Source organism: Manis pentadactyla, chromosome X, assembly GCF_030020395.1.
Source record: "Manis pentadactyla isolate mManPen7 chromosome X, mManPen7.hap1, whole genome shotgun sequence".
In the NCBI taxonomy this organism is placed as follows: Eukaryota; Metazoa; Chordata; class Mammalia; order Pholidota; family Manidae; genus Manis; species Manis pentadactyla.
The window spans coordinates 142824150-142850797 of NC_080038.1; the positions used below are offsets into that span (position 1 = coordinate 142824150).

General features: G+C 48.6%; 2 protein-coding genes across 9 annotated transcripts in view; both read right to left on the reverse strand.

Moving 5' to 3' along the window:
• Positions 1-2502: 2502 nt before the first annotated feature.
• Positions 2503-4825, reverse strand: LOC130681829 (melanoma-associated antigen 4-like). Its single transcript, XM_057495405.1, has 3 exons — positions 4717-4825; positions 4101-4228; positions 2503-3351 (listed from the first exon to the last, which is right to left on the reverse strand). Exons 1-3 carry the CDS (start codon positions 4823-4825, stop codon positions 2503-2505), a joined length of 1086 nt encoding a protein of 361 aa, XP_057351388.1.
• Positions 4011-26648, reverse strand: part of LOC130681893 (iduronate 2-sulfatase-like) — a 38807-nt gene continuing 16169 nt past the window's right edge. Inside the window, exons 9-14 of one of the 8 annotated variants that reach the window (XM_057495660.1) lie at positions 23555-23737; positions 11370-11546; positions 9610-9812; positions 7528-7681; positions 6315-6438; positions 4012-4029 (exon numbers count right to left, since the gene is read on the reverse strand). In XM_057495660.1, coding sequence (XP_057351643.1) covers positions 11428-11546; positions 23555-23737 — 302 coding nt within the window. In that variant the 3' untranslated portion in view covers positions 4012-4029; positions 6315-6438; positions 7528-7681; positions 9610-9812; positions 11370-11427. Of the gene's footprint in view, positions 4030-6314; positions 6439-7527; positions 7682-9609; positions 9818-11354; positions 11547-17248; positions 17730-22728; positions 23738-26648 lie in introns of those variants that run through there. The other 7 variants (XM_057495663.1, XM_057495661.1, XM_057495658.1 and 4 more) reach the window with 7 other exon arrangements.

Sequence of the window (26648 nt, forward strand, 5' to 3'; positions counted from 1 at the left end):
GGGGAAAAAAAGCAGTATACTCCTAAATTTGAATTAGAAATATCACTATGAACTCTTGATAAATTATCTCCAAAAAAAAAAAAAAGGATTTCCTAGCTCTGTCCATTACAAAAGCCTATAAACAATGACCAACCCATTAGCAATGGGCATGCTGGCACAGACTGTGGTCTCTAAATCCCATTTCCTATTACAAGAAACCAGCATCTTTGGGAAGAAAACATACCAGGTCTGGGGCAGGAAATATGTAAGATGAGCCTAAAACATCAGTCCATAGCAAAAAGCAAGGAAGCTTTCAGAAACTACCAGAGCACCAAGGAGCCAGCTGAAATGGGCGCCCACTGGACAACTCTGGGACAGTTTGGGCATCAGAATAAACGATGCTAGTAACAGACTACAACTCGTTTACTAAAATAAGAATTCACGCATATATACTGAAAAGAAAAAAGAAAATCAGACAAAGCTTCTTCCTGCGGCAGAACGCTAATTACGTAATGCCAATTCATATAGAAAAACCAAATGAAACTTTTATCACGGTTTTGCAACCATCAAACAGTAACATTTGATTCTGGCTTACTAAAGCTAGTAGCTCAAACTTTGATGAAAGAAAAGACATTAAGGAGATCTTAAAGTATCATCTCCTCACATATTATTTATCAATTAGAAAGAAAAAGTAGTAACTGCAGAGTGGAGAAACCTGGCAGATACTATCGTAACCAAGGGATCAGTGTTGAAGTCAGTATTCTCGTTATCTATTGTTGCCTAACTTCTACAAAAGGGAATGGCTTAAAACAATTTATTACTATGTTTGATGGTTCTGCAGATTGAGTGGGCTCAGCTGAGATCGCCCACACAGTTACAGTCAGATGTTGTGTGGGACTTATTTTCATCTGAAGGTTCAGTATCAGTTTGGTTAAATATCCAACATGGCTTCATACTCAGTTTCCTGGGGGCTGGAATGGCCGGAACGGTTGGGTGGTAGCCAGGCATCTCTCACCAAGCCGCTAACCTGAGCTTCCTTACAGGTTGCAGGTCTCAGTCAGACTTCTTGTGGCGGCTGCCTACGCCTAGAGGGAGCATTTCAAAGGAACAAACATTCTGAAGACAGCATTCCAAGAAACCAAGTCAGAAGCTGCAAGGCTTCTTTAAGCCTAGCAGAAGAAACACGGTCACATATGCCTCATTCTATCAGTTACCAAAAAATCACAAAGCCAATGGACACTCAATGAGAGGAATATGTGAAGCCATGAAACTTGGTGATACGGTTCACTGAGGAGCTTAGAGACTCATCATCAGTGATGACAAATATGTGCCAGTGATATGTGATCTATAATAGGAAACAGATATTTGGTTTTTGACCCCTGTTCCTGGCACAGAGCTCCTAAATCCCTTGGAATTTTCAAAGTAAAGAGAACAATAAAGGTGTCTTTTGTTGCTTAACCAGGTGACTTTGTACCGCAGCTAAGGATGGGAGCTGGTTGCCAGTGGAATCAAACATGTAATTGAGAGGGTTGGAACTTCCAGTCCCAAACCACTACCCCCATCTCTGTGGGAAGGGAGGGGCTGTAGGTTGAGTGCAACCAACAGAGGCCAATGATTTAATCAATCATGCCTACGAAATGAAGCCTTAAAACCCCCAAAGATGGAGTTGAGAAAGCGTCCAGGTCAGTGAACATGTGGCGATTTGGGGAGAGTGGCATGCTCTGAGCGCACAGAAGCTGTACACCCTCGGCCACAGTTTCCCCTATGCGTCTCTGCCATCCGTTGTCCCTGAGTTATATCCGTTTATAATAAACCAATCCTCTAGTAAGACAATCACTCTACAGGGACTGGGGGGCGTCCTTACCCCACTGCTAACACAGGGCCTGCAAGTGAGCACAGGACCAGGGAGTGCCTGGGAATCATGAGCCAGGGAGCATGGGTCTTAACTGCGAGTCTTACATGCCTCCCAGGTTCTTGAACACAGCAAGCACATTCGGGTGCCAGCATGTATTTTATTTCTGTAAAGCGACAGAAGAGAAGGAATCTGGAGCAAGAATTAACCAACTGTACTTTTATTTCTCCATTTCGGGACACCGTCCATTTTACTGCTAATTTCCATCACTTTTGGGAGGGAGTGGCGAGGCCAATGCCATGTGACCTAGCTCTGGTCACAAACTCAGATGGAAGGTGTCCCCATGTGTCTACAAAACAGCAACGCACTGAACTGGTAAACTGTCCAAACATACATGGGATACATGTCATACAGAAACAGACGATGAAGCTAACCGCCCTTTCTATGAAAAGGAACAACAGGGGGAATCACACCAGAGGTAACAGAGACCCACTTCCATGGGGTCGGGGAGAACAGGAGCCCAGAGGCTCCAGCCCACGTGGCACAGAACCTGCGCTCCTTAGAGTGCTGGCTGCTCTCTCTCCTAGGCCAGAGGGAGAAGGGGCCTGACTGCATGCCCAGCAGAAGCGCCTGCCTGACGGGGGCTTGGCCTGGGCCTGGCCCCCCTCTGCTCAGGGACCCTGTTCCTCATTGGTCCTAGCCTCCTCAGATGGGCACAGGAAAGGGCCTATAGGTGTGCTAAGGAGCCTGAGCAAAAACTGCTGGACCTGCACCCTGCTGGCCTCTGCGTGGGCCCTGGGGCCCCAGAGCAGATGGAAGCGAGCAGGATTGCTGTCGGGAACCTGCTGGTACTCCAGGTACTGCTCCTGCACCCAGACCCTGGTGATGAGCTCCCTGGGCTCCCCGAAGATGCAGTGCTCCCTCCCGGAGTACACCCCCCTGGCACTAAGTATTTCCCACATATACTTCTCTGGGATCCGGCCCCCCCACAGGAAAATCTTGCCCAGGAGCAGCGCCAGGAGGCCGGTCTTGGGGAGGCGCTGCTCTTCGGTCACCCCATCCCAGGTGAGGCCCAGGGTGGGGACCAGGACATAGGAGTGGCTGCTGGGATCTACTTCCTTTACATCAATGCCGTAGGTCAGCTCCAAGGACAAGGAGGCACGGCTGAGGATGTCAGGGAAGTGGTCCTGGTGATCCTGGGCGACCAGCTCCAGCATCTCTGCCTTCGTGGTCGGCTCCTTGGCGCGGTACTTGTGGAGCAGGAAGGTCACCAGTTGGATCTCCTTCCTGCGCAGCGCATCTTGGAGAGAGGCCCTGGCATCCCCTGCGGCCTCGTCCCCATGGCTGCTGGAGCTATGGGCGTGGGGCTCACTTCCCAGGGTGGCTGGCCCATCCTGAGACGAAGGCTGGGCCCCTTCCAGGCCCTGGGCTTCGCTCGCCTCCTGCTGGGCCTCCTCCAACAGGCACTGCACACTCCTCGCGCCCAGAGGCATGCTGACGCTGCTCAGGGGAATGGCAACCTGCAGGGGTGACGGGGGGAAGTGGGCACCGGGGACCCTGGGGCTCTGCTTTGGGGGTGGGCTCCTGCCTCCCAGGGGTCTCCCCTGCTGGGCGGGCAGTCTGTCCATGCACAACCCAAAGGATGAAATGATGGGTCCCTGGTGGTGTGCCAGCCGAGCCCGAGGATGAGGGACTGGAGGCTGAGGGGACCCGTCCCGTATGCAAGAGCCCTGAGGACACATACAGGTCGGGCGCCCCACCTTGTCTCCTGGCTCAGCCTGGTCCTCCATGGCTCTGCGACCTCAGGACAGGTGCCGCAGGACTTCAGCTGCCGTTTCCTGATGTCCCTGCCAGAGGACACGAGCAGGCATCTCAGGGTGAGGTCCGCCAGCCCAGCCCTGGGCGCCCCGTGCTGACAGGAGGGGTGGGCCTGCCTCTGTGAGGTCTCTGCCTGGCCAGGGAAGGTTGCCCCCTCCTGGCTCGCTCAGGGTCCACACCCCCCACGGATGCTGGCCTGAGACAAAGCTCTTGGAACAGGGCACACACGCCCAGAAGGGATCAGAAGGAAGTGTGGGGACCACGCGTACCCAGGCCCGGCCCAGGGCTGGCGATGCTCCTGGCATGGAGAAGCCTGTCGGGGCCTGGGGTGCTGTCTCAGCTGGCCTGGGTCCAGGCGTCACTTACAGGCCCTCCCCTCCCTGAGAACACCGACCCAGACATGAGGAGGGGCTCAGCCTGACAGGCACTGCTGGGATTTCCCAGGCCTCACAGCAGGGCCGGCCCTCTCTAGGTTCTGGGCATCGGGGTATACTCCCTGCTCCCTCAGGGTCCTCACCGTGATATTGGCAGGACCCCAGACTCCTGCATCTGTGGCCCCGCTGCCCCTCTTTAGATCTCCTGACCCGGGGCACTCAGACCAAGGTCCTCACCTCCCTGAGAACTCAGAGACATGTGTCATGAGGCCCCACATGCACACTCCGTGAACCCCAGCAGGATCCCAAAGGCTGCCATTAGGGCCGGCCCCTGTCCTGGTGGGGGGGCTCTCGGCCTCCCGTAGGTCATCCCTTCACCCCTGCCGGGGCCTGCGCTTCCTCCCAGCCCCCACCGGGCATAGTGGGCATCTGCTTAGACTCAGACCTCACGACCCGGGGGACTCTCCCCCTTCCCGCCCATGCGACGAAGGAGCGTGTGACTTAGGCCTTCCGCTCACTATTCATTCCAGGGCTGAGGAAAGAGGACAGCTGGACTCTCCGGAGTCCTTTCCTTTCTGAGTTGGGGATGGGGGTATGGCCGGTCCTCAGGGATGTCCTCACACTGACACGCGGCACAGCCTGGGACTCCTCCCTCTGCTGACATGACGGATCCCAGACCACCAGGGTACTCACCGTCCCCGCCCATGCGGCGGAAGGGGGAGCCTGCCTCAGACAGCCAGCCCTGCCCGGTCTCTGCACAGTCCCTCCTCCTTTCCGGGGAGCCAACCTTCATGCCCTCCATCCTGCCGAGGCTACTCTTCCTGAGTCCCGGCAGATGCCGGGACTCCTCTCTGGCGGGACCTGGCTCAGCTCCCTCTGCCCCCTCACGTCGCCCCTCAGAACAGGGCCCACCTCCCTCAGAGGCAGAGACAGAGGTGCCAGCGCACCCCTTTAGGCCACCCCTGTCCCGGGTCTTCAGGGATCATGCCGGCAGGGCCGATTTCACGGTCCAACCCCTCTGGCTGGAGTGGGAGTCCCCTCAGCGTCTTCAAGGGTTTCCTATTTACCCCTGGCAGGGCCTGCAAAGATCCCTTCTGCTAACGTGAGGACGCATCCTGCAGGCCAAGGCCACCTTCCTGTGACACCCGTCAGGAGCAAGTGTGGACGCCATCACTCCTCCTGACACCTGGCCTGGCCTCCCAGGATGGACCTCAGGGGCAGATACGCTTGGGGTCCCCCGTTTCCTAGACAGGGTCCGTTCAGTCCTCACGCACGTTCCTGGGCACCCCTCTGTCCACCTGAAGCCACACTCCTCACACCACGGCCCTCACCTCTGGAAGAGTCCCCGCGGCAGGGGACAGGGAACACCTCATGTGCTTATCGTGCTCTGGGGCCTTCCAACACCCCGCCCAGGGGCCCTGCTGCCCTACCTGTTTGGGGTCTACAGTCCATAGGTGTTCCTCAGGGTCCTCACCTTGCCTCCCATTTGGACCCGGTCCTCCCCTCTGCCGACCCCAGGACCTGCTCCTTATGCAAGTCCCCAGTGCCGTGATACCCGGATGAGGAAGTCAGGGCCAGCTGCATAGGTTCTGAGCACCCTGGAGCTTCCCAGGCAGGCTCTTTTCGGGGGCCCAGGATCCCTCAGTCCTGCCGCGGGCTCCTCATCATGACTTCCCAGCAGGGCCTGGGCCCTCCTGTCCGATGACCCGAGGGCCTGCTCCTTAAAGCCAGTCCCAGTCCCTCTGAGGCCCGGAGGAGGAAGTCAGGGCACACCGCGTGTAATCACTCCGCCCCAGGGCCTCCTATGGCTGACAGGCAGGGGCGGCTCCTCTGGGGCCCCTTCCCCTCCTCCCTCAGGGTCCTCACCACAACGCGCGCACGGCCTGTGATCCTGTGAATGTTGATGGGGGCCCGTCCCCTCAGACCAAGGCCCTGCCTGCCCTGAGACACTCCTGGGTGACGTCTGCGGCCGTCCCAACAGGTCACTAGGCCCAGGAGTTCCCAGGGCGATGGAAGGCAGGGCCTGAGGTCGGCTCCAGGGGCGCCCTCGGCCCTCCCTCCTGGCCTCCCGTTGACCCCCGGTGGGTCTGTGCCCCCGCCCTCAGCCCACCTGGGTTCCCTCCTCAGACCAAGGCCTTCACGCTCACGATTCAAAATGGCGGGAGGGGACATGGGTGTGGCATGTGGGAGGCGGAACCCAGCCTGAGGACCCTCCCGGGGCCTCCTTGGGCGACAGCATGGGCCCCCTGAATTCTTGGGCGGGGGCCCTCAGGCCTCCCGTGCGGTTCTACCTGGAGTCCTTGTGCGTGACCTGAATCCGGCGTCAGACACTGAGGCCGTCCCGTCCCTCAGGCCTCCCAGTCGGAAGACTAATGACATCACATCCGGAAGCTGGGTCGGAGCGCCCCCTGGAGGCTGCCGGGTGGAGCGCACAAGGATTCGGGGGCGGGGTGGGGGATCCTCGCTCCTCCCTCTGGGCATCCCTTAAACCCCGCCTTCTCCCACCTGCTGCAGCTCACGAGGCCCAGGGCTCTGCCTCCCCAGGTCCCTAGTGGATGTGGTGCGGTGGTCGGATGCGGGGAGGTGGGGCAGTGGGGGGAAGAAGGGGAGATGTGGGGGGCCGGATGTTGGGAACATGGGGGGAGGTGAGGGTGCGGGTGTCGGGAGGTGGGGGGGGTGGAGGTGGGGCTTGTGGGAGCTGGGGGTTGTAGGGAGCTGTGAGGCGGGGTGAGGAGTGGGGTTTGCTGGGGGTGGGAAGTCAGTGGATGGGGGAGATGGGGGCAAGTTTGGGGGCGCGACAGTGAGAGGTGTGGGCAAGTGTCTGTGGAGAGATGTAGTAGTGAGGCGGTGTCCAGGTGGGGTTGTGATAGTTGGGGGAGTCAGGGAGGGGTGCGGGAAAATAGGGGTTGCAAAGTTTGGGGACAGGAGGTGGGGTGGTGTGCAGCAGGGGGAGGGTTTTGGGGAATGGGGATTTCGGTGGATGGGGCGATGCGGGGTGGAGGGAGGGGGGAAAGAGGCAGTGGAGAGGGGTAGTAGTGAGGTGGAGTGATGGGGTGGGGGAGGTGCGGCAGTGGGGGGAGCGGTGGGGGTATATGTGGGGTGGGATCTTGGTGCTGGGAGAGTTCTGGGGGGGTGTCAGCAAGGGCAAGTGGGTGGGTTGGAGGGAGCTGCGGGGAGGGGGGAGGGGTGGGGGGAGCTGGGGGCTGGGAAGTGGATGGGTGGGGGCGTTGGGGACCAGTGTATGGGCGCGGTGGTCAGAGGAGGGGTGGACGGGGCCGTGGGAGGTGTAGTAGTGAGGTGTTGTTGGGGTGGAGTGAGGTAAGTGGGGCAGGCGGGAGGGTGCGGGAAGGTAGGCGGTGGGAAGCTGAGGGTGTGGGAGTTGGGGTGGTGGGGGACGGGGGAGGGCTGTGTGGGGTGGGAAGTTAAGTGGGAGGGGGTATTTGGGGTCGGGTGTCGGGGCGTGCTGGTGGGAGGTGGGGCGGAAGGGATGGTGCAGAGGGTTACTAGTGAGGTGGGCTGGGTTGCCTCGGTGCCCAGCCTGACGACTGTATCCGGAGGACCATCCCGGAGCCTCAGGGCTGCTGGCGCGTCGGAGCCGGTTTCCATGACCACCAGCATCCAGCGGCTCCAGGAATCGGCAGCTGAAGTCCTGAGGAACCTGTTGTGAGGTCGCAGAGCCGCAGAGGCCCACGCTGAGGTGCGCAGACTGGGGGAAAAGGACCAGGAGCGTCAGGAGCTACAGAGTAGCCAGGAAAGAGGGGGCCTGGAGAGGCTGGACTCGGCCACAGGGCACTCACTCAGTGCCAGTCCCCACGGTGTGCAGCAGCTAGGCAGGGAGCACAGGGCCAGCACACCACTGGGTCAGGGAGCCTTTCTGTGATAACAGCCAGAGACTGAGAGGGCTTTGCTGCTGTCCTTTTGCTTTCCCTTTCAGATGAGAGATGGAAGTTACTAGACAGTGTGTGCATCAGTTCGGGAGCAAATGCTCAGAGGATGCAGAAGTGGAGAGGGTCTGGGGCAAGCATGTGGCTGACCTGCCCAGGACAGGCAAAGGGCCCCAGTGACTGCTAGAGGAAGGGGCGGGAAGGGACGCCACGCAGACAGGCAGCTACCGGCTACATGGGAGCAAAGAGGGGCTAGCTCGGTGCTTCCCACCATGCTCCCATCCTCCTCCTCCAGAGGAGTCTTCTCACACATCTTTTCCTGAATCACCATCCCTCCTGACTTCTGCATACCTCTGGTAAGGGCGGGCGGGGGGGATGCAAGAAGTGGCTGACTGTGGAAGGCTTGGGGAAGTGCGCGGAGGGGAAGTGGGCCCTTAGGGCGACTGTCCGCCCAGAGTCACTGGGGCCTAGCAGCCATTCCCACCTGTGCCCTTTCCCCCGCCGTGCCAGAGGTGAGGGATTGCTCTCCTGGTCAAGGCCAAGCCCTTCCTGGTGCTCAGGGTCCTGTTCACTCTGGTTCCCATAGGAACTTGCTCCCTCACCCTCCCTGTCTATAGTGCCTTCCTCTCAAGCTTCCCATACGATGAGCCACTCCCCAGCTCCTATGCTGCCTCCTAGCCCAACTGCGGGCTCCTTCCTCTACTTGAACCTGCACAGCTCAAACCAAACATCCCAGCATCTGTCCTCCACTCCACCTGTCTGTCTAGGCTGGGGGCCCTCAGCTTCTACGTGGTTTGGTGCCCAGGCTTTGGAGTCACGCTGGCTGAAAGGGGCTCCTGGCCCTGCCTTCCAGGAGTGGACAGGAACACATTACCTTCTGGAAAACAGGGACGGCGACTACACCTACTTTTCAGGATGGTTGTGAATCTTTAATAAGATGCCAGTGTACGTGAAGTGCCTAGCCCAATGCCTGGCCTGTGCTACGTGTTCAATAAATGTGATCTGCAATTGTTGGCATCACTAGTATTACTATTGCCAGTACTGTCTTTTTTATTCATCTATGTATCCCCTTTATCTAAGCAAAAAGGGCTTAAAGCTAGCCAGTGAGCAGCTGAAGTGCTGCTGGATCTGGGGTCTGAGGTGGTGTGGGGGTGAGTTTTCTGTGTCAGTTTGGCTGGGCTATAAAGTAGCCAGTCATCGAATCAAGCACTGATTCAGGCACCGTCTTTAAGTAAAGGAGGTCACCCTTGACAACATGGGTGGGTCTCATCCAATCAGTTCAAAGGCCTTAAGAGCAAAAAATGAGGTTTCCTGGAGAAGAAATTCTGCCTCAGGACTGCAACATCAGCTCCTGCCTGCCGGCCTGCCCTAGGAATTTCAGACTTTCCAGCCCCCATGATTGCACAAGCCAGTTCCACTACGATAAACTTCTCCCACCATCCTATCAGTCTGTTCCTCGCGAGAGGGCTAGTACAGGTGGGTAAGGAAAGACACGGAGCCGGCGGAAGCCTGACGGCCGGGGTAAAAAGCCCCTGTTCTTGGTCAAGGAAGAGAAACATGATTATTGCCATCGTGTTTTGTCCCCTCACACACCATGACCTAGAGTTAATGGTCAATCTAACAAAGGGCAAGAAATCGACAATACCATAACCCACCAAGAGATTTTACTTTTTACAACATTCTTGAATATATGAACTCTCACCTCCAGTGACCTGTCATGTCGAAAGCCCCAAACACAAGCTGCAACCGAAACCGGGGAGACAAAGAAGAGCGGCATGAGGACCAGCAGCCAGAAGTGGCTTCCTCTCTCGATCCTGTCACAGACCAAGACTTCGAACATCAACAGGAGCAAGTGGATGCCCACTGCGATTAACATGGCTTTAAACTCCACACACGTTTCTCCTTCTGCTCTAAAAAGGGACATGGAAAAAGAAGAAGACACATTCAGTTCCGAATTTCCATGCTAAGCAAGCAGTCCAGGGCAAATACCAACTTCTGTTGATATGACGAACTACATTTGTAAATTTGACAAAAAGTGAAGGGAAACCAGGTAGAAAGGTAACCTGAATCTTTCATAGACAAGCTTTCAAATATCAAAGAACTGTTACATGACAACACATGAACATTACAACCAAACCACACTTAAAGTGTTAAGTGTATAAGGATATTCTCAGAGGTAATAGCCAGTAACTGTTTCCCTGACGGCATATAAACACTTCTGCTCATAACTTTAAATTCAACGACTTCCACAATTATTCAAGCTGATTGCATTACTGCTAAAAACTGACAAGCATCCCTTAAGTCTCCTCATCCTCATCTCCTAACGGATTAAAGACCACGTAAATCACATTCCATGCACTACTATAACTCCAGCTTTATGAACAAGCATGGGTTATACTTCAAGAATATATGGCAACTATTGTCAGGTGCTATTTCCTTTCTTTTCCATTAGGATGAATTAACGCCTGCAGATCAAAGAGCAGTTAAAATTGTTCTTAAACTAAATCAGTTTAATTAGCTGTTTAGGTATCATAAGCATGAACTTAAGAGATCAGCAACTGAAAAATAATAAGGCTACTATCAGGAAAATATTTAAAAATGCATTTGGAAGGCCTACGATGTTTCACTGAAATAAAGATGAACACGTATGATGTATCCTTTTGGTGACAAATACACCTGAGTTTAGGGCACACTCCTCATCTTCCAGGTGAAGGTTTCGAATAGTCCCCCAAGCTCAATTCTGCCCCACCACCCCGTTTCCTTTCTGAAGTTCCAGTCTCTGCGAGGGAGAGAGGAGAGAATCTCAGAGGCCCCAGCAGCACCAGGCTGCACAGCGGAGGGAGCCAGCGCCAAGATCATGGACCGGCTGAGGCATCCAAGAAGAAAGGCACAGAGGAGTTGAAGGTCAAGTTGCCCCCCGCTACCTGGCCCCCGAAGGCTCTGCTCTCCTTCAGAGCATCTGGGCTCCATCTTTCCCTGTCTCGGAGACTCAGCGGCAAGCTACCTCCCCCACACGGCTAAGAGTCCTAAGACCCAGGACTAGGAGACTGGGAAAGGGGAACCCCAGTTCCAGGGCTGGAACAGAAGGGCAGAGCCCTGAAGACCAGAAATAAAACTCAGGTTTGTAAAATTGCTCCTACAAACACGACAGTTCTATCCTTCCTAGTCCAGTATGGTGTAACAGTTCCGTATTTTGGATGCCTTTCGGATTACACAGGCTTTTGTGGGCTGGCTAGGAACTTAAGCACCCAAAAGAACACTTTTTTTTGGGGGGGGTAGGTGGAACGCCTATCAAATACCTAATTTTTAAAAACTCAGACCAGAACTCAGTTTGCCTATATTATAGTTCTTATAAAACCCCAGCTAGGTAGAAATGAAAACAGTTCTTACTTTATCAAAAGTCAAAAACAAGGCATCACTGCCTCGGGGTAGAGACCAGTGGGTTTTATAACGCACTATTACCGATACTGGGGATTTCGTGCCCAGACTCCAGTTCCAACCGAGGCTCCGACAATGACCATTAACTTCCACAGCCATATTGGAGCAAAAACAGCCCAGTAACTCCACTGAATGATGCCATCCAGACAAAGGGCCAGTAGCACAGAGAACAGCAGCAAACAGGCATAGATGAGGAATTTACTAGGAGAAAAGTAAAACGGTTAAAGAGGATTCACTTTTATAAATATGTGATAATGAGTTGGGGAGTAGTAACAGCAGAATTTTTCAGCACATGAAATGAGGCACCAGTTCAGTTATTTATTGAAAAGTTCTATGTAGTAACGCTGTGTTAGGGATAAGAGAAACATCCGTTCCCTGCTTTCCAGGGCTGCCTGGTAGGAGGGTGTCCACACAGAAACATAATCACAATGGAGCCTGTTATGTGCTGGAACGGTGCTAGGGCAGAGGGAGATGGGAAGCCAGAGGAGGAAATAACACAGGTTCTGTGTGAGGGCACTGGGAAGCAGAGAGCTGACGACCCTGGAGCTGGTTCCAGAGGATACATGGGAAGCTGCCAGACTGGAAAGGACATGAGACGAGGAAGCATTCCAAGCAGAAGGAACTAGCCATACCGTGACATGGAGACTGAAAAAGGCTGACGTGTCCAAGATATGGTTAAGTTCTGGCTGTGACTAATTATTTCATTCTGTTTTTAAAAAGGCAGCAGCTGCCATGTTCAAATACAGTCACATTCTGGTACATGTATTATACTTTTCATGACTGAATAAATCACTCTCTTTCTCTCTCTCTCTCTCTCTCATACTTCACATGAAAAAGGGACTTTCTGAAGAGGATGTTCACATTCATTAGAAATTACACTGCTGAGGACATCTATTTCCAGCTTTGATGCAGTAAGAGGAATGGGGTTTTCTCCTTCCCATCTTAAACAAGAAACAGCAAAAGACATGAAATACTTTTCAGACACTAGGCAACAGGCAGCGGAGAACCATGATGGCAGAAAGAAAGAAAACGAAGGACGTAAACTCTATTTCCCCAGCTCACTGCCTGGAGCTGCAGGAGTTCCCAGGCTGCAGCAAGAAGGTCGCTAAAACCCAACTTACTGACAATAACAGTAAATGCAAATGTTCTAAATACCAATTAAAAGACAAAGACTGTCAGACTGGATAAAAAAAAGCAAGACAATTATAGACTATCTATAAGAAATACTCTTTATCTATAAAAATCAGAGATTAAAAGTAAAAGGGCACACAAAGCCATGCAAACACTGACCAAAAGAAAGTTGGAGTGGCTATATTAATATCTGTTAGTCTTCTATGGCTGCTGTAACAAATTACCACAAACCCTGCAGCTTAAAACAATAGAAACTTATTATCTCACAGTCATGTATCTCAGAAGTCCAGACAGGCTTGGTTGCTTTCTCTGCTCAGAGTCTCATAAAGCTGAAATCGAGATGTCAGTTGGCTGGGATTTTATGAGTGACTCTGGGGAGAATCTGCTTCTAGATTTATTCAGGTTGCTGGCAATCTGTCTCTCGTGGTTGGAGAACTGAGATCCCAGTTTTCTTTTTGGGCTGTCAGCTGGGGGTTGCCCTTAGATCCTAGAGGTCTCTGATCCCTGCACAAAGCCCTTTACATCTCAAAGCCAGTAACAGCACGTTGAGTCTTTCTCAGGCTTGGGAGTTCTTCTGACACTTCCCCTTCTGCCATACTGCTCCTCCTCCAGAGAAAGTTCTCTGCTTTTAAGAGCTCGTGTGCTTAGACTGAGTCCACCTGGATAACACAGGATACTTTTCCTAGTTTAAAGTCCGTAACTGTGGTAGGCAGAATTCTAAAGATGTTCCCAAAGATTTCTGTCCTCTGGTTATTCCAGTGAAACATTAACCTAGGTACGACCATGAAAGGACTTTGCAGATGGAATTAAGGTTACTAACCAACTGATGGTTAAAATAGGGAATGATCCGGGTGAGTCCAATGTAATCACATGATCCTGTAAAAGCAGATGAGGAAGGCAGATGAGTAAGAGGGATGTGACCAAAGAGGAGAGATGAGGCAGAGGGGGTGAAGTCAGAGACATTCCAAACCTGACGACTCAGGCTCTGCTGGCTCTGACTATGGAGGAAGGGAGCCATGAGCCAAGAAATGCAGGCAGACTCCAGAAGTTGACAATGACTCCCGGGTGACAGCCATCAAGGAAATGAGGTCCTTAACCCGACGACTTCAAGGAACTAAATTCTGAAAACAATCTGCATGACTTTGGAAGCGAATTAATCCCTAGAGCCCCCAGAAAGGAATTCAGTCAGGCCAACACCTTGACTTTGGCCTTATGAGACTCTAAGCAGAAGATTCAACTGAGCCATGCCGTTCCTGCGTCCTTGACCTACCCAACTGTGAGAAAATAAGTCTGTGTAGTTTTAAGACACTAAATCTGCGGGAATTTGTCATGGAAGCAATAGAGACTAATACTGTAACCTTAAATACATCTGTAAAGTCCCCTTTACCATGAAACACAACATATTCGCAGGTTCTAGGGATTAGGGCCTTGATATTTTGGGGGGTCCATTCTGCCTACCACAATAAAAGGTGTATTTTTGAACAAGGATTATTACCTGGAACAAAGAGGGGGAATTCATAATGATAAAGGGGTTAATCTGTCAAAGAGGATCTAACAACTCCAAATATTTGTGTACCTAATAACAAAGCTTCAAAATACATGTAGAAAATATTACTCTTTAAAATATTAGGGAGAAATAGAAAAATCAACAATTCTTATTGGAAATTAACATTTCTCTCTCAGGAACTGACAGAACACATAGAAAATTACTAAGGCTATACAAAATTATAATAACACTATCAACCACCGTAACCTAACTGATAATGATAAAGCATTCTTCCCAACAAAAGCAGAATACAAATTCCTTTCAAGCGCACGTGGAACATTCACCAAGACAGACTGGATTCTGGGCCATGACACAAGCCTCAATAAATTTAAAAGGATTGAAATCACATGAAAGTGAATCTCTACGCACAATGAGATTAAACTAAAAATCAACAAAGCATATCTAAAAAACTCTAAACATTTGCAAATTAAACAATACTCTTGTAAGGAATTCATAGGTAGCAGAAAAATAAGCCACAGGAACAATTTGAAAAATTCTGGACTAAATGAAAGTAACAAAACAGCACACAAAAATTTGTGAGATATAGCCAAAACACTGCTTTTGGGAAATTTATAGCATCAAATGCTTACATTAGAGAAGCTCTGAAGTCAATGATCTAAGATTCATCTTAAGAAACCAGGAAGAGAAGGAAATTTTTAAAAAAGTGAACAGAAGAAAGGAAATGATACCTTATAAGCATGGAGAAATTAATGAAAAACAGTAGAGAGACACTAGGGAAAAATCAATGGAAGTAAAATCTGGTTCTTTGAAAAGATCAAGAAAATAAGTAAACCCATATAAAACCAGAGTGAACAGGAAAAAAAATAGTTGACACAAATTTTATTAGGAATGAAAGCAGGGATTTCACTACAAATCCTAAAAACACTACAGGGATTATGAACAACTTTACACAAATAAATTTCTTGAAAGAGAGACATTACCAAAGTTCACACAAGAAGAAATACATGCTTTCATATCTCTATACCTACTTAAGAAACTGAAATTGTAGTTAAAATCCTTCTCACAAAGAAAATGTCAGGCCCTGACAAAAATCTACCAAACACATAAGGAAGACATAGCACCAATTTTCACAAACTCTGGCAGAAAAAGATGAGGGGAGAAAATCCCGATCTATTTTATGAGACCAGCATTGTCCTGATACGAAAACCTGACCAAGAAAAAAAATACAAATCAATATCTTTCATGACACAGATGCAAAAAACTAAGAAAAATTACCAAATTGAATCTAGCAGTATATGAAAAGGATATTACATTAAGGCCAACTGTAATTAAACTAGGATTGCAAGCTTGGCTTAACATTTGAAATCAACTAAAATAACCCACTGTATTAATAGAATGAAAAAGAAAAACCATAACAGTATCTCAATAGTTCCAGAAAAAACATTTGACATAACACAACCCCAGTGAAAATCCCAGCAGGCTCTTTTGTAGAAACAATGTAAAACCTATATGAAAATGCAAAGGACCTGGAATGGGCAAAACAACTGTGAGAAAAAATAAAGTTGGAGAAACTACGTTACATGCTTTTAAGGCTTACTTATAAACCTACAATAATCAAGATAATGTGGTATTATTAGCACAAGGAGACGCACAGAGAACAGAATGTAGTTCAGAGACAGAGCCATCCAAGCACAGTCAGCTAATTTTTGATAAAGGTGCCAAGGCAATTCAATCAAGATTTGTGTTCCAACAAATGGTGCTACAACAACTGGATAGATGGGAAAATGCACCTAAACGTAACCTCACTGCATATACAAAAATTTACATGAAGTGGATCACAGACCTAGATGTTATTGCCAAAACTACAGAACATCTAGAAAGCACAGGGGAAAAAATGCTTGTCACCCAGGGTTTGTCAAAGATTTCCTACATAGGATACAAAATTGGACGTCCTCAAAATTGAAAACTCTTCCTCTCTGAATGACACAACTCAAAAAATGAAAAGTCAAGCCACGAAAAGGGAGAACATATTCTGGAAACATATTATCTGACAAAGTACCTGTATCCACTATGTATAAAGGACTTATATAACTAAAAACTAAGAAATTATCCAATTTAAAATGGCAAAGGAAACCCCAGGCACTTCATCAAATAAGCTGTACAAGAGGCAAATAAGCACATGAAAAGATACTCCATATTTTCAGACATTAAGAAAATGCAAATTAAAACAACACTGAGGTAAAACCACATACCCTGATGGCTAAAATTAAAATGATCACCTGTGACAATTGTGGCTAAGGATATGGAAGAACTGGGCTCAGACCTTGGGAGATGACTCCCCTCTGGGCCCGCCGGGGTGAAATAAACCTCAGCACCCCAAGACCTCCGAGTGCCGCTTGGTTCTTCCGTCAGTGATCCAGTCCAGGTTTTCCAGTGTTCTCCGTGACAGTCCCAAGAGCAGTGAGGGCAACACGATGGGTGACCCAAGGGCACCAATTAGTGACAGCCCTCTCAGCTTCAAGCTCTCGTGCACAGAAAGAGAGAGTGCCCGGGAAAGCCAAGGGGGCACCAGGTACACTGGGGTGGGAAGGGGCTATGCTGACCACAGGTTCAGCCCCAATGGGCTATACCCAAGGCCAATAAAGACGGTGGGTGGAGCCGAGGGGAGCAGCTGGGTTCCAGTTCATCACAGGATCCCAGGCCGGAACTTGAGACTCTCCTCAGAGGAGCTGTAATCTGCAGCTTGGACTTGGCCAAGGAGAAGGGGCTGAGCCCCACTTGGGAATTTATACCCAAAGCACCGCACAGTGAAGTGAGACAGCTTGGAAACCTTGCAGGCATCAGTGGGGTTGGGCCCTTGCCATCAATTCAGAAAAATCTTGTCCTCCTTCAGTCACCTTGCTCATCTCTGAGCACAAATTTTTAAGAGATTAAAGATGAATGTAGGCTGGGGATCCACCCCAAAGACTTAAAGGCAGAAATTCAAACCAATATGTGTACACCCATGTCCACAGCCACATTATTTTCGTAGCCAAAAGGTAGAAACAACCCCAGTGTCCACTGATGGATGAATGGATAAACAAAATGTGGTCTTTCCATACAATGGATTATTCAGCCTTAAAAAGGAAGGAGATTCTGATACCGGCTACAGTACAGATGCACCTTGAGGGCATTATTCTAAGTGAAAGGAGCCAGTCACAAAAGGACAAGTGCTGTAGGACTGTCCTTCTGTGAGGTGCCTAGAGTAGTCACATTCATAGGAACAGAAAGTCAAACTGATCGCCAGGGGCTGGGGGAGGGCAAGAACGGGGAACTAATATTTAATGGGGACAGAGTTTCAGTTTTGCAAAAGGAAAAGAGTTCTGTGGATGGATGAATGTGACAGTAGCACAACGGGGATGGAGTCAGTGCCACTGAACTAACAGTTAAGATGTTACACCTATCATACCACAATCTTTTTAAATGCATACAAAAATTTGAGAATTTCAGTAAAAAAAAAAAAGGTTAACGTGGGAAAGGGTGGTACAGCCATTACAACTGCTACGCAAGCACCATCAGTGGCTTGGACAGTCATGCTGACGTTGAGACTGAAAAAGCAGGACACAAGATTCTCTGTGGTAGATTTCAGCTGTGTAAAGATAAAAACGTCCATATGTGCGCATATATATGCAGGCATGAAAAAGAGCAGGAGAAGATACACAAATGTCAATAGTGGCTATACTCTGGAGGGCGGGCATCTTTTCATCCTGTTAGGCAGAAAAATAGATATGAGCAGGTGGAGGGAGAATAAGGCCAGGAAAGTCCACTGAAAGGGACTCAAAGAGTTAACCAGATAAAACCAGAGAGCCAGAAAGGACTTACAGAGTTCATGAGTTAATGAGTTGACGCTCCAAAGGCCAGGAGTACCTTAGAACGCCCGGATATTCCCCAGATAAAGAAAAGCATCCCAGCACAGCCCCGCATCTTCGTTGTATCAGTTAGATCGTGCCATTGTAACATTTACTTTAGCCTGCTAAAAGGCCCAGCTTATTCTCTAACAACCTATTGCTGTTTTTTCCTCTTCCTCCAGCCCCTAATCGAGTAACTTTGTAACCAGGGCAGGAGACAGACCTAGGAAGTGTAAATAAACCTATGTGGACAAAGAATACCGAAGTCCCAAATCAACACAGTCACCTAAATAACCCTATTCTTGAGACAAAAACTCCAAAGGAATTATGAATCACCCATACACATCAAGCCTTATGCTGACCCCTCCCCCAAAAAGCCCTGTAAAACCCGACCCTAAATCCTTAAGCGCATCTCCTCTCTGCGGTTGCCCACCCTCGCCTTTCTTGGACTGTGTCGCTTTCCCTGTCCTACTTCGGATAAGTAGGGAGGGGCTACTGAGAGCTGATTTGGGCTTGCAAATTCCTGTCGCCTGGGTGACCCGGACAGAACTGCAGCTGTTCTTTAGTAGCCTGCCTGAAAATCTCTTTTCTTTGCCTTTGGGAAGTTTCCAGAACATAATCTCACTCCATCCACTGCTCTGCGGAGCTCTCAAAACCTGGGGTGGTGGGGGCCTGGCTCCCACACCGTGCAGACCCAAGCAGACACTAGACGCCACGTGACACTGGCCTTAGGAGTCGGCTGGGGTGATGCCCTATGTCGAGCGGCAGTTCCATGAGCTTCCCTTTCCTCCCTCGGTGTTTCCTTCCATTCTGATTTATTCAAGAAACCTGCCTTTGTCTACCTTGACTCTGGCTACCGCTCCTCCCTTGGAAGGTATTCAAAGAAAAAAAACTCTGACTCTGCTTCACTATTGTGTCTGTGCCCTTCAATTCTTTGTTGTTGCAGGGACAAGAACCAAGAACAAACGCAGCCCCTCCGTAACAATCCTCAGCATTTTCCACATTTTCCAAATCTTACTTCAGGAGCATCTAGGACTGATAGTGGGGTGAAAAGCAGGGCAAATTAAGTGTAAAACCAAACCACAAAAAAGCAAAGGGAAGTGAGGATTTATTTGATCTCCAGACTGGGAGGGGTCCCCATGTTTAATAGGAAAAGAGTCATTTGTTTTCATGACTTAAAGAGTAAAACCCATAAGCAAAACTTCAAGGCAGATTCACACAACTGGAAGTACAAATGCCCAACAACCATACAGCGACAACGATGATCAAGGTCACTAACAAATAAGCAAAGCATTCGAAGGGATAGCAGGATGCCACTTGTTCACCTGTTCTCATCAGGGGTGGTTGGTTTGGGCTTGGTTTGAAGATTTTAATTATTTGTACGCTTGTTTGCTTTATTTTTTCCACTGTCCAGGTCAAGATATCAAATATGTATGTGCTTTATTTTTAATTTGACTCTCTGACGGTAGCAGGAGAATGGGGAAAGGGGTCAAAATAGAGAAGCTTTTGACAATTTGGTACTGAGAGGCCAGCCTAAGGGAGTAATGTGAAATACATAAAAACACTTTATTCACAAAGTTGTTCGTCATAGCATTATTTACAATATTGAAAATTTGGAAATAATCTAAATTCCTACTAATTGAAAGAAGGTCAAGTAAATTACGATAAAACTGCACAACAAAATGTATTAGTAACAGCATAAAGTATCTCTGCAAAAATCTATCACATACAATACTTACTGAAGAAGTAAGAATAAAAAAATTCACGAGGAAGCATAGAGTATGATCACAGCAACGTAAAAATTTCACGCCCCAAAAAAGACAAGATATTAAGTGACTGCCTTGGGGTAAAAAAGACGGATGCGTTCTCTCAGCATTTACTACATTTCCGTCTTCCAGTTTTTCTATAATTGGCACATTAATTTTATGATCAGAAAAAAAATATGCTTTTCAAGTAAGGTGACCACAAGGTCCTTTAGTGATGTTCATTTCATCCCACCATATAGTCTAGGTTCACAAGCCCTCAGCCTCTGGAAGGTGGGGGCCTGGGAGCAGAGTGTGACGGATGGTCATGAATGGATGACGACGGGGGTGGGGACAAGGAAGGTGAGTGGGGAGGCAGGAACTGGCAAGGGAGAGTCAGGGACCAGTACTCAAACTGGTCAGCCGAGGAAAGGGGACTTGTGGAGTCAGGGAAGACTCTGACTGCTCAGTGAAGGTCTGTGTGGACCTGGTAGTAGGCACTGACGGTGTTCTCAAGGGCAGGATCATAGGGGATTTTCAGGAAGACACGTGGATTCTGGAGGGTCAAGGGAGGAAAGAGGAGGGGAGGTAAGCTACTGGGGAAGGAGGTAAGAAGGGCTGGGGTGATGGCCACGGAGTGGAGAGGAAGAGGCTGATTGCCAGAGTGAATGCCCTATGCTCTGCTTAAACCAAGGATCCTTCACTCACCTCCAGACCAGTCTTTCTGGGCAGACACAGGGTAGAAGGTCAGCCCACAGGAAAAACTCGCCAATAGTCAGGCGGATCCAGCTCAAGTTCAGTCAGTCTAGGACAGCTCTGTTCAACCAACCTTCTGCCCTGACAGAAAGATGCTAGACCTGTGCTGCCCAGTATGGCAGCCACTAACCACATGCAGCTATTAAGAACTTGAAATATGGCAAGAGCACTGAGACTCTGCTTTTGAAATGTTTATTTCATTTTAATTAATTTAGTCAATGCGAAAATTGGCACACACCTAGGGACAGTGGTTCTCAAAGTGTGGTCTTTGCGGGCACAGTGACAAGAAATGCAAATTGTCAGGTCCACCCCAGCGGTACTGAATCAGCACCTCTGAGCGGAGGGTCCAGCACACTGGGTTTTAACAAGCCGGTGAGGTGGTTCCAGTGAACCCTGACAGCTGCGGGTCTCTGCATTAGGGCTACTCAAAATGTCTGGGATCACTAGTTCTGGTTTCAACTGAACTGCATAAAAGCACCCCTGCTCAAGTGAAATGGGTGAGTTTTCCACAATCAGTGAATGGAGAGCTATTCATAAAACATTTCCAGCTAAGCGGTACTGGAGAAAGGTTATGCGAAGCAACAAGGATGCGGTTTCTCTCTAAGCCAAGTCAAGATAAGGAAGGTAGTCAGCTCTGACATCTGAAAACTACAAAGAGGCTGTTCATCCCAACGGGTTGCAGACATGCCAAAGGATACAAAAAGGGGCTCCAAATTGGGTTCAGTGTCAAACACACAAAAAGAAGCCATAACCCGTAAGATGATTTAGAAGAGCATGCCATCAGGTGTGAAATACAGCCCTTGCTTCTAAAAGGAGAGGTTTGTAAGGGGGGGCTGAGCAAAACTGAAACCTAAGGAGCGCTGGAAGTGCTCTGAGGCTGTGTTCTCACACAGAAAAGAAGAGACAGGAGCGCTTCCAGTAGAGACACACCAACGCACGGTAGTGCCCCGTGTAGACCCGGACCCGTTGTGGCTCTGGTGAACCACTGCCAACGTGGCAGCTGCATATCTGACGTGCATGTCACTTCAGCCTCCTCTGGCACAGCTCTCAGCTTACAACTTCAGCAAGTGAAGAACTTGGAGATTTTTGATACTAAAACTGTGCTTCAAGAAATAAAGCGAGAAAAAAATGATCAAGTATACATATCAGAGCCAACAGGAGCAACAAATGGATGTGAAATAAGAGCCTGTGGTAAAACTTTAACTGTGCAGTAGGAGATAAAGCTAAATACACTGAAAATACGTCATGAGGACTTTACAGACAGGATTGTTAAAGTCTTAGTGGAAATGATGAGAGTGATAACGAGTAGAAAGGAGAAAGAAAAGACAGAGGGAAGCCAGCTACAAGCAAAGCTGAGGCTTCTGGAAGAGAGACAAGCTTCAGGATGAGGAAAGACGAAGGGGGTCTCAAGCAGAAATTGTTGTTGCCACACTACTAAATCACTTCATCACTTAGAAGATCAAGGGTTACTATATGTACCCCGATTGCGGGCTAACCAGCGGGGGATTAAAAAAAAAACAATCTGAAATTTTACTGATTTGAAGGAATCTTCTAATACATTATCTTGTCTTTTTTGGTTCCACCTTAAAACACTGCAGTAACTTAACCTCATTTGCTATATTTTTGTTTTACAAACATTTACCTTTAAAGACTGAAGCACTCATAAAGAGAGAATTCCTAAAACTTACTTTGATGCAGGACTGCATTAAATGTTTATTTAGAAAGCAGCTGACCCTTCTGACGACTACTGATAACTGACTGGCTTCAACATGTCAAAATGAGCTGTGACTATTCCACCAGTTTTAAGATAACATAAGCTAAGCTTATTACTACCACCTACCTTTCTGGATACTTTCATATCCGGGCACTACAGAACTACATTCTGGGGCATTAGAAATAACCAAATATTATACTCATGAAAAGCTTTCACAGGGCTCAAAATAATTTAGACTTTCTTGAAATTGATGTTGTCTTTAATCATCAACTGAAAGAGTATTTCTTGCCCCCTAGATAAATGAATGTCTGCAGCCAACCATCGCTACGGAACACTCACAAGGTTTTGAGTGGCTCAATTCTCTGAATGTTTGCCATTGTGAATAACAGTGCCTTTTCTTAGGTGGCCTTTGGGTTCAATGATCATATTATAACAAATTATGATTTGGGTCAAAAAAATCTCTGGAAAATTTTACCTACATGTCCCATACATCACATGCCCCTAGTTCACTAGTTTACATTATTTATTATTTGATGTGGAAATTCCACATGAGTCACTTCATGCATAATCCTGCTTAGGATTTTGAAACTTTGCAATCTTAGAAACAAAAACTGAAGATAAAACGTTAAGACCTTGATATCTAGCATTATTATTTAACTTTACATGTTAAAAGAAACGTGAATTATAAATGTTGACATGTGTTGAATATATTGGGCTCAATTATTAAATCATAAGCAAAAGAACCAGGAACTTAGTGTTCACTCTAGTTTGATAGATGATCACTTTTTGACATGCACTAAGTACCACAAATAATCCAAGTCTTTCTTGAGTACAGGGCTATGTCTGGCTATTACGGTCTTAACATGTCATAAAGGTACGACAATTTCACCGTGCTCACTTTGTACTCACTCATTCAGTACGTAAGCTATGACGGTTTTATCAAAAGGAAAGAAAGGTTCAGCCCGGCCCCACTGCAATTAGACCAATCAGAAATTAATAAAGACAAAAATCAAGAGGTTCGGCGGTTACGTACTCTGGACCAAATTGTTGATGCATGTTTTGACTGCCTACCCCTCAGGTTGCTTCCATTATTATGTGTAATCACAAAACAACCAGCTCTAACGCCTTCTCTCACCAGCTGGAAGGGAGTGCGTAATATACGCTCTGGGTAGTTGGCAAAACTCAAGGCCTCGGTGGTCCAGGAAGGTCTCTGTCCTGGGAGTAATTATACATGTTGTGATCCTGCAAAGGGTCAGAAGCTACAAAATACAGTTCCCCTGCATGGATGTCAGAAAAGTTAGCCAGAAATTCATGGGGACTGAAGCCAACCCACACAGTGTACCTGTAGTCTATTGTGCGAATGGAACAGCCCATGATCTTTATATCTTTTAAGCTCGGCTTATCAGAATTCCACTGAGGAAAGTCTGCAGGCCGGGGGTACTGGCTATATGCAATCGACTCACGGGGGTTACCATGGGGATACGTGTCCTCTTCCAGGTCATCGAATTGAAAATGCTTCCAAAGGTTCTGGCCTTCTCGGCACAGCTCGACGTGAAAGGAGGGAACAGGGCAGCGAGGTGGAACGTGCAGTCCCGTCAGTGCTGCGAGCGTGGGGAAGAGAGAGAGAAGTTCTACGAGGTCCACAACTTGCCGGCCTGAAACAGGAAGCGACCCAGCAGAACAGGTTATGTTACAGAAACCCGCTGCAACTGGGCAGGAGGAGTAGAGGAGCCTGGCTAGGCTCCACAGGACTTTTTCCTTTTACAACATTTAATTTTAGCAAATTTTAGGAATGACGCCAACACAGCACCTCACCCAGCAGGAGGATGTAAAAAGAAGGTGCCCTCAGCCTGGACACTTAAAATATGATTTGATATTTGGAACCACTCCGGTAATCACTGATCCAGGTCAGGATCACCAATGGAGGTCCACAGCACTGGGTGAAAGTCTGTTGAGGAACGGGATACTCTGACTCTCCCAGATCGCCCCACAGATTACTCTTTTCCGACGTCTGCGTTGACCCCTCTCCTTTTTACTGTGATGATAAAATACAAGCATAGAATTTCCCAGGTCAACCATTTTTAGTGTCCAGCGCAGTGGCATGAAGGGCACTCAGACTGTTGTGCTACCATCCCCACCATCTGTCTCCAGTACTCTTTTCATCTTGTAAAACTGAAGCTCTGTCCCTTAAACACTAGCACCCCGTGTCCTCCTCCCCCCGGGCCCTGGCAGCCCCCACTCCACTTCTGTTTCTATGACTCTGACTCCTCTAGGGACCACACAGAAACAAATCAGACAGAGTACTTGTCCTTTGGTGTCTGCCTGCTTTCACTGAGCACGTCCTTAAGGTTCATCCACGTTCTAGCACGTACCAGAATTTCTTTCCTTTTTAAGGCTGAATAATACTGCATTGTATGGAGAGACCCTATTCTGCTCACCAACTCATCTGTCAATGTACACTTGGGTTGCCCCCACCTTGTAGCTATTGTGAATCACCTATGAACATCCAGGTACAAGTTTTTGTTTCAGGATCCGTTTTCGATTCCGTGGGATATACACCTAGGAGTGGGATTGCTGACTCACATGGTAATTCTACATTTAACTTTATGGGGAGCCACCAAACCGTTTCCAACCGTGGATACACAGTTTTCCACCCCTACCAGCAATGTGCCAGGGTTCCAATGTCCTCACATCCTCGCCAGTGCTACTGTCTACTGTGTATTTTGATAACGGCCATCCTAAAGTGTGTGAAATGATACCTCACTGTGGTTGATCCATTTAAAGTCTAAATCCTGTAGTTTATATTGATCCCTGTTAAAATCTATCTTGGCTTCAGACCATCATTCTAGCTTTCCTGGATCTTTAGGAGTTTGTGCTTTATACTACCTGATTTTATTTCCCATACATGTGATTTGTAAGTAAAGTAAAAAAGAAAAAAGCAAAGAAAGTTCTAAAAAGATATGTTTACAATGGCAAGGCCTGGAGGGCATGACCACCTTAACCAGGTGATCAAATTTGGCATCACTAATACCGGCACAGGCCCGCATACAGTGCCCCCAATGGGGTATGATGAGGTGCTCCTGGTTGAGGGCATACCACCTCACACGTACCACCTCACATGTAGTCAAAAATGCTTACCCTGAATCTAGTAATGAAGAAGCAATTGGACCAATCCGGGTTGTGGGCCCTTGCACAAGACATCTGCCCTGGATGCTTGTGAAAAGATGAGGTCAGGGAGACAATGGGGCCCCAGATCACACTGAGCCTTGTCAACCCCTGAAAGAACTTTTACTCAAGACTGAGAGGGGAGCATAGGAAGCAGAGCAGGGCTGTGACATGACCTGACTTAGGCTTTCACAAGATCACTTTGGCTACCGGGAAGAGGAAAAAGCAGGGGACCAAGGACACCATAAGCAAGCCGTTATAATGACCCAGCAGGAGATGGTGGTGGCGTGGTCCGAGATGGCGGCACGAGGTGATGAGAAGTGGTACGGACAGACGGTGAAGGGAGAGCGCAAGGCCTGCTGACAGCCTGCACAGTGCACATGGAGCACCAGAGAATGACGGGTCGAGATGGCTCCACAGTTCTGTGGCCTGCATTACTTTGCCATTTCCTGAGAAGGGGAGGAGGGTCAAAAGAAATGCTTACTGTGAAAGGTATGAAGCTCAGCTATGGGCATGTCAGACTGGCCAAGGGGAGTGGGCGGTTGGTGGTCCAAGCCCAGAGTTCAGGGAAGAGATGCAGGCTAGAGATAAAACTTGGAAATGACCGGGATGACGACAGTGCAATTACATGAATTTACAGCTTGTTTAACACTTCCCAACAGAAGTTTCAAAAAAGATTCTCAACCTGTCAGAAGACAGACAAAGGGCGCTCATCATGACTCGAAACTGCTTAACCTTTTCATCGACGACATGAAAGAAGTCGGAGCACGCAGCACACAAAAATCAAGTGTGCAGAAAATAAAGTTGGGCAGTGCAAAGCAAACCCAGAAAGATCCAGAAAGGCCAGAAGGATGGGCCAGAACCAAGGAAAATTAAACAAAGAAGACAGCTTTTTTTTTATTTAAAAAATGTAAGCCGAGAATCAATATAAAAGGCAAGATTAGATGTTAAAGATGGATTAAGTGCAGAAGTCCAGAAAGGGCTCAACTGGGGTTAGCAGAGTTCTGGAAAAAGTGCCCCCAAAAGTACGAACGTCACCTGAAATATATGACTCATCTCTGCAGTGAGCAGATGGAGTCAGGAGATAACTCACAAAGAACCTACACAGGCCGCCCACATGGCACGGAGGGTCTTCCTGTCCAAGGGACACTCTGGAAACGTTCTCTCAAACTAGAGCTTTCTGGAAGGCAGAGACCAGGACACCCAGGGGTCTAACACTCCCTTGGAGGAATGGCTGCAAGACTGGGTTTTCAGCGTAGACAAGAGAAGGCGTCAGTGTTGTTTGCAAAGCCTGGAAGGACTGGCACATGTCCAAGTAAATTTGCCCTGCACTATCGGGGAGGACAGGAGCAGCGCCCCCAGGTAAGCTTTACAGATCTAGTGGTTCACGAGATGGCTGAG